The sequence below is a fragment of the Nuphar pumila genome, chromosome 6 (assembly GCF_984573655.1).
Source record: "Nuphar pumila chromosome 6, dmNupPumi1.hap1.1, whole genome shotgun sequence".
Taxonomy (NCBI): Eukaryota; Viridiplantae; Streptophyta; class Magnoliopsida; order Nymphaeales; family Nymphaeaceae; genus Nuphar; species Nuphar pumila.
This window is the reverse complement of record NC_143254.1, coordinates 115,316,035-115,328,402: the sequence shown is the minus strand read 5'-3', so window position 1 is coordinate 115,328,402 and position 12,368 is coordinate 115,316,035. Positions and strand designations below refer to the sequence as shown.

Here is a 12,368-nt window from a genome sequence, read left to right as displayed (position 1 = left end):
TTGGGCTAGAAACAAAAGGACAAAAATACCCTTTGATAGCATTTTTGTCCTACTACATAGAATACATAAAATATATATATATATATATATATATATTCCCTAAAATACATTCTAAAAATAAAAAGACAATTTAATGCCATCATGCATATATATATATATATATATATATATATATATATATATATATATATATATATATATATATATACTATAACTGGGTCAAAAAACCACAAAAGCGACCAAGCGATCAATTTTCTCACAAGTGGTTTTCATTTGCATCATTGTGTGCAAGCACATTGTGCATAACAGGGTTACCAGAAACGCTATAGCACTCGGGGAAGTGCGCTTTCCCGAACCGTGTTGCTTCAGAAATGTGCAGGGAAGCGACTCTTTCCATTTCGCTTCCCACTCACTTCCCAATATCAAAAAGTGATTTTTTTTTTGGGGGGGCGGGGGGGGGGGGGGGGGGGGGCTCGAGGCTTTTAACAACAAAAAATTTTGCCCAATATAGGGAAAAAATGATTCCCATTCGCTTCCCACTCGAATCCTAGGTCGCTTCCCTCTTCGCTTTTGGTTCGCTTCCGAGATGATTTTTGGTTTGATTTTAAGTTGTCTCGAGCTTCGAGCTTCCTAAAATTTTAGAAGTGTCTTGTTTTTCGCTCCCGCTCCCTCTACTGGCTACTCTGGTGCAGAACATGTTATTCACAAAAGCTAAACATTTTGTCATTTGACAATCTTTTTGTATAATTGAAAAGACAAAACTGAATCTTTATTAGGTACATATAACACAATGCAAGAGAGAAAGAGAAGGGAATGATGATGCATGATCAGGCCTTAGTTGCTCAAAGACCAAACAATAGGACAGCAATGTGGAACTGTGTAGATCTTACAACATTCAGCTGAGCAGGTATGAATGGAAAGGATGGAAGCATGAATTCTCCTAGGTGACAAGAAAACTAGTACCCGCATATACCAATCAAACAGACATATCACTATACTGCTTAGGAGATGCATCTTGGCATACTACTTACATAATGCACCTTGGCATAAGGGTTATCTGCATCTAAATCAAAATGCCAGACTAGATCCCTCATTGGAGCTTCTTGGACTTCTTGAATCTCAAGTTAGATCCCAGAAAGTCTGAATGTTCAATCTCACGGAAGAAAAAAGAAAAGAAAAAGGAACCAAAATTCTATTGACAGTAGCTACCCCGACATAGATAAACTGGATTATACTAGTGCAAATTCAATGTGTAAAACCTTGGCAAGTTTGGCTGCACTAATTAAAATATTCTCCAGAATACAAATAGCGAGAAATACATAAAGGATATGAAAACAAATCCCCAATAACATGAGAGAATCAAAATAAAATAAAAGAAGTGGAGGCTAATGCAAATGAGGTATAGAATTAATTTTTCAACTCCACTGAATTATAGTCCACAGCATGCTGTTTTTTTTTCTATTAGTAGCCTTTCAAACACAAGTCAATTACATTGTGCAACTTGATAACATTTAGATCTGTAGTAATCAATTTGTTTTTAAAATTCATGGATAGATGGAATTTGATCAATTCTGATAAAATGAAGTTGGCATGTCTCGCTAAATGAACTACCATTCTAAACAGCAATAGAACACAAGTTAAACAAACAAAGTTATCAGAATACTTTTTCACATAGAACAAAATCAAAGTTACATTAACAATAATATTCAAATGATGATGATCATATAAAATGGTCCCATAATGATCAGATTTATCAATTGATGATCAATAACCAAAAAAAAGTTCAGATACAGGATATAAAATGAAATTTGAGGATGTGAATGGATGGAAAGATCAGGTAATGAGTAACATGTGACCAAATTTGCTTTCATGCATCAGACAGAAAGAATTAAAGAACAACAAAAATTAAGTATTTAAATCCTAGGAAACTACTGCAAACCTGATGCTCTTGGCCAAGATCAACCTTCCACCATGCACAACTCTGCCCTCCTTCAATTTGTGGCCCAGCAAAAGAGGTTGCCTAATGTACCAAAAAATTAGTTTTCTTCCTAAGAAGTTCAAACGTAAATTCCCATGTGTGCTATATGCCATTAAGCAGAACCTGGTAGGCTCTTGAAACCAATGCTTTAGGGTCTGTGTATCTTGAAGTAGGGCTGCTTGCAGTGACAATAACTCTCTGCACACCAGAAATAAGACGAGAAAGCCATATCCTTTCATCATGAACTACATGACAACATCATCACAACTCAAGAAGGATACCTTAGCTACGACAGGATTAACCCATTGATGTTTCCCATATGAAGTGCCAGAATAGTACATCACCCCATTATTGTCTCCATCACATATATATCGTAGTTCTTTGAAGCTTGTTGCCCTATGCTGAAATCTCACACTATCATAGTGTAGTTTCATCAGAATTTCCACCTAATGAACCCAAATGGCTAAAAGGAACAAATCAAGTGAACTTATATGTAGTAGGAGGAAGACATTCCTCATATTTCCACAAAGTTCTAAGAAGATGAAAATAGAACCTTAGAGAGCATTATTGAAAGGAAAGAAAAGTATCAAGAAAGAGTTCCATAGAGAGGATTAAACATAATGCCATACTTTTGATCACTCATCTTTCCTGCTTTCTCCATGCTAGAATTGCTAAGAGCTTCCTTAACCTGTGACATGACATCACAGTAATTGAAATTCCATGTACATTTCTTTTTTAAGAAAACTGATTTGTGATAACTGTACTCACAAGTAGTTGAAATACTGGAATCTTGCTGCTAAGGTTGCTCTTTTCAAGCTAAGAAGTGTAATAAGCATTAACAAGATGAGTAATGAAAGCTTATGAAAAAATCACCAGGAGACAAGACTAATCAGCAAGTCTAGAAAACCATACCATTTTAAGTGATGTTGTGGACATTAATGGAAACCGTACAAAAGGGAGCAGAGAGTCAATTGACAGAAGCCTCTCCCCAAAAACTGGATCAGGTGTTGAAAATTTCAAGAGCTCATCAACCACTTGCCATCCACAAATTTTGTCAGCTTGTATACACCACAGTAGAATGGCATCCAGGACTCTTTCTTCTGATGTTACAGTCAAGTGAGGATGCTGCAAAACCCACAATTATGGATATATTAAATAGAATTACCCGCATCTCCATATTTCAGAGTGTGAAACATGTTTCTTTGGCTTCTACTAATTTACCCTGCTACGGTTGGGAACAAACATCAAGCATCCAAAAAATTCCACCACACTAAAACATCCTCAATACTAAGGACAGAGCAACTAACAGACATTTAACTTCACATGTACCTCAAGAATTTTTATGAATGTTGCCTCGTTTAACATCACAAAATCTGTGTTGGCTGTTGTGCAATAATCAAAATGCATCGCAAAGTACTTCTCACATGTCTCTTGAAGGAGCCTACAGGTTGGTAGTGATGATACTTCTTGTAGAATGGGACACACCAAATCCTGCAAAGAATTTAATATTAGTTTAATAAAGAACGCCTAATACACCAAAATCTTTTCATGCCTCAACGATTAACAACACAAATAACTCTTGCAGTATGAGCTTCTTCCAGTATGAGTACACCAACCCTGCATATATATTTATTGAAATGTATCAATCCCCTCATGATTAAGGATCATGAAGTCAGATTCTAAACATCAAACTACACTGGCGATCATAATTAAAAAAGTAATTTTTCCTTTATATGTTTAACACAAGGCAAAGAAGAAAGTCCCCACTAGTCAAAACTAAAGTGCTTGAAAAATCAACGTTGCAACAAGAACAGAAAAGAAAAAATTGTTTCCAAGGGTCTATGTCGGGTGAGAGTATCATTCAATATTTTCAACTTTCAAGATCACAACCGCAAAAACAACAAAATGGAAAGTATTCAACATCAATCATTAAGATCACCTCAGAAAGGCATTCCATAACGTTCTTGCAGCATTCCTGATGAAGATAATTAACTCCAAATCGATCAGCTAGAAAAAGGAGAGATATCAACAAGGAAACTATTTCTGTGTTGTCTTTCAGCTCTAGTTCTACACCATACATGAACTGAAGCATAACTAAGAAAGCCTCAGGAGACGCATCCCACAAGCGGACAGCTCTTGAATTGCTCTCCTTCATTCCATTAGTGAACATCTGCAAGAAAAAAGTTGTTCTCCTTAAACATCGGTGGAAACAAATTTTCCAAGATGGCACTCTAGCCCACGAAAAGGAAGCCACACCCAGTATAATAGATGCTTAAACATGAAGAACACCATGGGATGCTGCTTGCAATGAAAAACCGATAACTGAATACAAGGAGAAACTATTGAAAGTAAAGATGGTTCAAGCTCAAGAGACCTTGAAGAAAGGGGCACTCCACAAACTGAGTATTAGCTTATGAGCCTGAGCTATGAGCCCACAACCATCGATATATACATCCACATCACTGCCCTCTCCGGTTGAAAGCAACTGTCTTAACTTCTTCATATCAACTGGAAGACCATATGGAAAGATGCTCCAACAATGCGCTCTGACGCTCGAATGGACTATTTCCAATTCATTTTCGGAATCTTTTCTTTTCAAACTATCGATCAGCTCTTCACATCGCTTCACCAATGGCACAAGTTGAAATTCTCTGCTAAGATCTCTCAAAGCCTCAAGCTCTGACTCCAAAATCTGGGTAACGATCAAAACCAAGAAAAACAGGCAAATATCACGATTTATTCATCAAACAGATCAAGAAACACAGTTTTTTTTTTGACAGAAAGAAACACAGACATCATTTTGGTTTCTTCTTTTTTTCAACATGGGTAAGCACAATTAAAGACATAAAAGCAAGAAGATCAATAGGAGAAATGAACAGACTCAACTTACCTGGGTTCGGCCAGTGTATATGTATTTAAGCAAAGCATGAAGAACAGGATAGGTCACTGAAGGAATCCGAATAACTTTCCCATCCCCACTTGATGAAGAAGCATCACAGAAGCTACCACACAAGCTCAAAATGACTCTATGGGCAGGAACAACCTTCTCCTGATCACCAACAACAAATATCACATCTGAAAGATCCCAACTCTCCAGAAAATGTTCCAGTTCGATCATGTCTTTGTACGCATCGTTTCCATCTCCCTTCCTCTCCTCCCCACCACTCTCTTCATCATCATCGTCATTCTCATTGTCATCGCCGACATCCACTTCGATCATACCCGCCACATCCAAGAGTCTCCGTTCAAGGAAATTGCAGTCTTTCTGCAAGGACAACACACAGACGTTCCTGTAGCCAACGTGCTTATCCCAACTACTGAGCCCAATATACTGCACCTTAAAGGATGGTTGTGAATCAAGCCACTGGAACATCACATTCTGGAAAGGGCAACGCCCTTTGCCTATGCTGATGAGGCCGTCGTAAATGCTGATCCAATAGCTCTGGAAGGCGGAGGAGGAGCAGAGACCGATGCCCGCGACGTCGACTACCGTCTTCCCGCTCACCTCAATCTTCAACCTCTTGTTCCGGTGGCTCCCGAGCACGACCGTGTAGTTGGGGGTGCTGTCCATCCTGTAATTGTAGTGCTGGCTGCCGGCCTGCTCCCGGAACACCACCGTGACGTCGTTGTGGGCGAAGGCGTCGAAGGTGATGCACCCTCTTCCTGAGTCTCTGAACCTCAACTCCTTGCGCCACGCGCACTCGAATGGCGCCACCGTGAGGAACTTCTTCGTCTCCTTCTTCCGGCCCATTTCTGCACACCCCAATTCAAGAATCAACGCTACGGAATGCCAGGACGCAGAAACACGGATGCTGATGATTGTTATGATTCATAAGCCCACCATCAACACAATTCACTACCATTTTCAATCACCCTTCACGATAAAAGCATGATGATGGTAATCCGAAAGAAGAAGAAAGGGATTCTAGATGTTCTGTTTCTTACGTTAACACACACACACACACACACACACACACACACACACACATATATATATATATATATATATATATATATATATATATATATATATATATATATATATATATATATATATATATATATATATATATATATATATGTGTGTGTGTGTGTGTGTGTGTGTGTGTGTGTGTGTGTGTGTGGTGATTGCAACCACGATTAAATGTGAGGAAAATATCAAGACGGGACGAAAACCTACCTTACAAATTGTTGGTTTTTTCTTTTCCTCTCCTTTCGACTTCAGAAAACATCAAGAGAGGGAGAATGGGGGGTCGTGGAGGGTGTATCTGGTGAATCATGGAAAGGCATCGTCATCTCCAGAAGGTGCTGCGGTTGTAGACAGGAAAAGAACAAGCAGATGGAGATATTTTCTCGCGACTCCTTGCTCAATTTTCACTTCACAGCTGTAAAATGGCCGGCTTGCTCCTTTTACACATCGAGTCCGTGCAGTAACGAAGACTAATCCTTAATGGGGATGAACTAATCTAATGAAATTCGTAATTTGGAGAAGTCTCCACAAAAAAGGAAAGGCAGAGAGATAAACAAATAGAAGCAGACTAATGAAACAAGTTTGTCTTCGATTGAATTTGAGAGAGAGAGAGAGAGAGAGGAATATGGCAAGGGAGGATGAATCATCTGATGAATTGGGGGACCCCAAAGGGCGAGGCCGTCCTCAAAAATCTCAAAGGGAATGGCTGCATCTGCCTGAGGGACTCGTGGATAAGCATGACTGACATCGCAAATCCTTGGAAAGCGGTGGGCGTTCGTCTTTATGCGTGGTGAGTTGTCGTCATTTTTGGTGGTTGATGTTAAAAAATATGCTTCAATTAAGAAAAATTTACAAAAAATACACGCCGCACTTTTGACCTAATTACAAATACAACCTAACATTTCAGATATTACGAATGGTGTGCCTGAGTTAACAAAATAATCCTCAAAATAGAAACCCACATTGAAAACAAGATTATTCCATCAATTATCTCCTAATATTTCTGTCATCAAAACACCCACAGGAAAACAAGAAATTTTTTTATTGATTTCATCATAATATGACAAAATAACTTTATTGCCCTTTTCTTTCATGTTAATTCCTTATGTATTCCTTTTTTAAGTAGATTACTAGACTGACCCTGTTCTTCTCTATTAATTTTGCATGTGCCCTTTTATTTTTCAAACAGGTCTTATTTTCATAAAAAATTCAAAAAACGAGCATGTTCTATGAAAAATACCCAAACTTTTCTCTCGTTTAATAAAAGTATGAAACTTTGGGTGGCTAATTGGTGGAATATCAGCCAATAGGAAACTTTTTTTAATGATATTCAAGAAAAAAATATTCTAGAAGAATTCATATAATTAGAAGAATTGTTCTTGTTGAACGAAATGATAAAGGAATGTATGAAGACACATATACAAAAGCTTTGTATAGGAATCCACAAAGAAACAATAAATTCTTTCCTTCCGGGCTTTCCGCTTTGAATGTTTTCAATCCTTGAGAAACAAAGATCTCGTCGCTTGGATCACGCGAAAGAAGTGGGTTTTTGCAAAACAAACTTTCAATCCAAGTGAAATTTTGGAAACTCCTTGAAATTTTTTGTTTAACTCATTAAGTTTTGAAAATTTTGTTTTAGTATTCTAGTTTGTTGCTTGACCATAACAGTCTCTTAAATTTTTAGATTTTATGAACAGTTATTTTGATTTGCTTAAAACCTCTTGATGCTTTATTTTGACACCAAAACTTATTTGAATCTATATATGATCCGGATTGAATCTCTTTCTAATATGGGTGAGTTTGGATCCAAATTAGCATAATGAGATCCAAAATTTGTTTATATTGACATAAATCAATCTATATGTGTGTGCTTTATATGATAAATTTTTGTTTGGATCCTTGACTGTACGAGTCTAAATTCGATCCATTTTTTTTATGGTGGATTTGGATTAGTATCAAGCTGGACATTTGAACTTAATAATATGTTTTTGGTATGGATCTAATTCTAATCTAGTTTTATAACGGATCTCGATAGTAGTATGATAGATATGTTTTGGATCTAAGTGTGGATAATCCTTTACTTTTGCAATGGGTATTCTGTTTTGTTCTTAATTTATATGGATTTGGTGTGGCCTAGTATTGCTCTAGTTTTTATGATGGATCAAGTTGGATTGGATCAAACTATATTGAATCTGATTCTTGGATCAATAAAACTGACATGGGAGCATGTTGGATCAAGTTGGAATGAGTAAAATTCTAATAGGCCTAGTTGGACCTGGTAAAGTAATATTAGATTTGGTTGAATTTAAATAGATTTAAATAAATTCAGTTAATAAGTTTGGATCCAGACGATACCATTGGATTCAATTGAACCTATTAGACTTGCTTGCACAATTATTATACTTGAATGTGTCATCTTATGAGTTTTGAGGTTATTTAAATACTGATCAAATAATTCAATATTGATCAAGCATATAGATCCAGTTTTGGAATTGTTTTATGACTTAGCACTCATAGTGTGAACTCCATATATGATACAGGTGAGGTGGATCCATATGAGATCTAATAATGTTTTATATAATTACATATTACTTTATTGCATGTGCGTATGGATAACACCTATTTAGTTCTATTGTGGTTTCAAATTAGTATTGTAATGCCTACAATTTTTTGAGATTTTTTTTAAATTTTTTGCACTTTTCTTTATTGAATGGTAAATCAAAATTTTTAAATTTTGGTAGGCATTGTGTTATAGGGTTTGTAGGATTTAGAAAAAAAAATTAAGTATGAAGAAAATACCCCTGCATGCCCAAGGGTCTCATCGACCCTATGGAGTTTCGAATTTTTTAAAAATTATTTTTGAAGAATTTGAATTAAACTTTTAAGAGATATTTAAAATAAATAATTTAAATAAATGAAAGTTCAAAAATTTATGAGTGAAATCTATTCACACTTAAGTCTAATGCCATTTCATATAATTCTATATTTGAATTTGTAAAGAATTGAATTTGTATTTAGTTTGAATTAATTAGAAATTTATTTAGTGAAATGAAACTTAAGAATTAATTAAATTATATAATCTGGTAGGAGTCCATATGTGGGTTGTCCCATCCTACGTGCCACTCCTACTTAAACTTTAAAAAAAAGAAACTTGAAATTCAAGAGTTAAAATAAAACTTATCAAATTTTAAGGCAAGATTTTACTAGTCAAATCTTGCCTTGTTTTCCAAAACAAGACTCCATAAGGGGGCATCACCCCCTAGAGAGTTTAATTTGAAGAAGGGTCTGAACCAAGAAGGAAAGAAAGGAAAAAAAAAGTTTATGAAAACCAACCTAAATCTAATATCAATGGCTAGGATTAACTTTAGCCCTTGATCCAACCCTAATAGTATAAAATAGAGGAGGGGTTCCCCCCCCCCCCATATTTGCCCTCTTTTTTCTTTTTTCTAAATTATCTTTCCCTTCTCCAAGAAATCTCTTTTCTTCTCCCCTTTCTCCACACCAAACCCTTGCTAATTTCACCCTTGGCTCAGCAAGGGAGGCATCCACAATCGTGTGAGGAGCATAAGGAGGTCATGGGCGAGGCCGTCCTTCATGTTGGATGGCTGATTCATGTTAGAAGAGTGATCTACGCGCGTAGGACCGGTTTTTCATCAAAAAAGTAAAAAGTTTTATACTCTACACATAAAACAAAATTCATAGGTATGAATTCTTTCAATTTTTCATAAGTACATACTCTAAACCATACCTCTCACGTGTGAGTTTGGCTTAGGGCTGACTGTACATGTGATAGAAAGGGGTTTTCGAAAGAAAACCCCTCTAAAAATCATTTTCTCTCAAAATCGATTCCTAAGAAAATAAAACTGTAAAAACTACAAAATATGCATGTTACCCCAGCTATTTTTCTATATATTTTGATTTGGATTAGTAGATTATGTTCTTACTTATGTGCTTTAAAAGTTGGAATGATTTCTATGATCATTTTTATAGGAAATACATGTTTGTATTATCAGGTTTCTTTAAAAAAAATCAATAATTATATATTTTTTACCTGACACCTGATTGGTAAATCGTTGGTATCTCCCTCATCCGGAGGAGTTTCAATGAGTGGTTTATTGTGTTGGAAAGCTAACAAAATTTTGCATCTACGACAAAATTTTGAGTTTTGTTCATGGATTGAGCATGAATCTGTGATAGTCGGAACATAAAAGTGTAGGTCTGCACCAAAAATATTCAATACTCCCTCATACAGATGAATTTTTATGAAGAGTTTGCAAAATTAGAAAACTGACAAAAAAAATTAGACTTTTCACAAATTTAAGGAAAGGTTCTTTCTTGTTATTTATTAGATATTATTTGTTTCAGCATATTTAATAGGTTAATATTAGGTTTTATTGATGAAGTATAGGTTTTATAAGTTCTAAAAATTCATTATATGCATGAATCAATGTTCTTGTATGCAAAAATTATTTTAAAGAAGGTTTTGGCAACAACGTTTTTAAGGTTTTGATGTTTTTGATAAAGAGAGTTGATCCGAGTATGTATAATGAATTATTTTATATTTAGCATGATTAAACATGTTATTGCTTAAATAATTCATGTTTTTATGATTGTCTAAGGTTTTGTATAATTCTTGCATAGAGGTAATCATATTTGAAATATTTTTTGAAGGTCTTGTGATTCTTGGATGATGTATGGTATTGTTTTAGCAAGATTAAAATGAATTTAACCAAATATGCATTATATGATGATGTAACAATGTTTAGAGTATCAAAAATCATGATTGTATGAGTTTTTACCTTGAATCTTATTTTTGCTTGACTAATCTTGCATGAGTTTGAATCTTGGCTTTCATGTCCTCATTTTTTATCCTGACCAGTTTCAGAAAAAAATTGATAGCTTTATAAACACAAAGTCAATAAATTAAAATAAAAAAATAGAGTGTTTTACACGTTAAGGGCTTGAATTTAAAATCTTGTTTTGCTTTGTTTGGACCAGTATTGAGACTGAAACGTCCATTGCAACAAAATACAAGTTTTCTATCATGTCTGTAGGACTATTCTGATCCACATTTTTTATGGTTCTAAAAACCCAACCAAGACTAATCAAAATAAATTAAGAAAAAATTGAGTGAAAGTTAACCTGTATAAGATAATTCTGTAAAAAGGGTTTTGTGAAAAGATTTCTATGTAGGCCAAAATAAATTCCCCAAACAGGGATAAATTTCTGTAGATGACATGATCTGGCTTGTATTTTTTCTAAATAGGGTTTAGTCCTAAAATTTTATTGATTTTATTATAACAAATTTTTCAGTTATGTTTCTTGGACAGTTTTCCTTAAACATAGTGGCATTCAAAGTAAAATTAGAAGAGTGTAATTTTGTCCTTATGATTTTTGGTGGGTTTTCTAAAAGCAGGTTAAAAAATGTCCGAGTTTGCACAATATGACATGTGTGGATGCTTAATTATATTTGATATTATGCATGCAAAGTTATGAAAGATTATCATATTGTTTATATATATGCGCACATGTTTGCAAAGTGAGAAATACAAGTATGTTATCAAATACAATATTTTAAACTCGCATTCATTGGTCCTGAAGTGGCCGAATCATCTTTGATGGATTCTAATATGGTGTTGCATGTAAAATATTTAATTTAAATGTAACACTAAAGTAAGAGGTTATAATGAGAGGGCAAGCGGTAAAAATAGATTCGTGCAAATATGTCTTTGAGCACAAAAGGTTGCTCCTCTCGAAGCACGAAGATAAGAAAAACTCTCTGCAATAGACTCTAGCGTAGAGAGAAAAAACTCATGAGTAGAAGTCTTATGCATCAAGATGGTTGTGCTAAGAGTTTCTCTCACACTTGTCGTCCCTCACCTGATACTGGTGAAAGGTGCCTGACCAGACCAAAGCCACCCATGTATGAAAACACCATATGTGTCATAATCTTCATCCAGGTATATGCATGTGTTTGTATCAACGAGGTTAAGAAGAGGAACCTAAGTATGTGCACATTAGAAATACATGACATGCATCGTATAAAAAAAAGATAATTAAAGATAAGAATTGATTTATGTATATGAATGACTTCTGACTTCTGCATTGGTAAGTATATGCATTTTTAACTATTCATGCATTTTTACTTGTTTAAGTTTGAATAAATGATAGATAAATGTTAACTTTTGCAATTACATGCTCACTTGAGATATGTGTAATACCTATTTAACTTTGTCATAATTGATTTGTTAAATTCATGAAAATCTAAAGCAATTTCTACTTATAAATTCTAGATTACATGTTTAGTATAGCTCTGCTCTCCTGAGACAAGTTTTGTCTGACTCTATAAAATTTTAATATTTTTCTCGAAGTGAGTGAATTCATGTACAATGACTAGAGGTTGCAACAGAGACCGAGTCA

At 35.0% G+C, this 12,368-nt stretch overlaps 1 protein-coding gene across 5 annotated transcripts in view; it reads right to left on the bottom strand.

Moving 5' to 3' along the window:
• LOC149835805 (BTB/POZ domain-containing protein) overlaps positions 1-6,649 on the bottom strand; it is a 29,780-nt gene extending 23,131 nt beyond the window's left edge. For 3 of the 5 annotated variants that reach the window (XR_016432369.1, XM_090008764.1, XM_090008767.1), the window contains exons 1-11: positions 6,159-6,649; positions 4,869-5,731; positions 4,353-4,670; positions 3,918-4,148; positions 3,308-3,469; positions 2,891-3,103; positions 2,747-2,794; positions 2,608-2,666; positions 2,260-2,392; positions 2,102-2,176; positions 1,940-2,020 (exon numbers count right to left, since the gene is read on the bottom strand). Coding sequence is in view for 4 of the 5 variants with exons in the window: in XM_090008764.1 (XP_089864890.1) it covers positions 1,940-2,020; positions 2,102-2,176; positions 2,260-2,392; positions 2,608-2,666; positions 2,747-2,794; positions 2,891-3,103; positions 3,308-3,469; positions 3,918-4,148; positions 4,353-4,670; positions 4,869-5,729 (2,181 nt within the window). In the remaining variant the exon portion in view is untranslated. Of the gene's footprint in view, positions 1-1,939; positions 2,021-2,101; positions 2,177-2,259; positions 2,393-2,607; positions 2,667-2,746; positions 2,795-2,890; positions 3,104-3,307; positions 3,471-3,917; positions 4,149-4,352; positions 4,671-4,868; positions 5,924-6,158 lie in introns of those variants that run through there. The other 2 variants (XM_090008766.1, XM_090008765.1) reach the window with 2 other exon arrangements.
• Between the last annotated feature and the right edge of the window lie 5,719 nt (positions 6,650-12,368).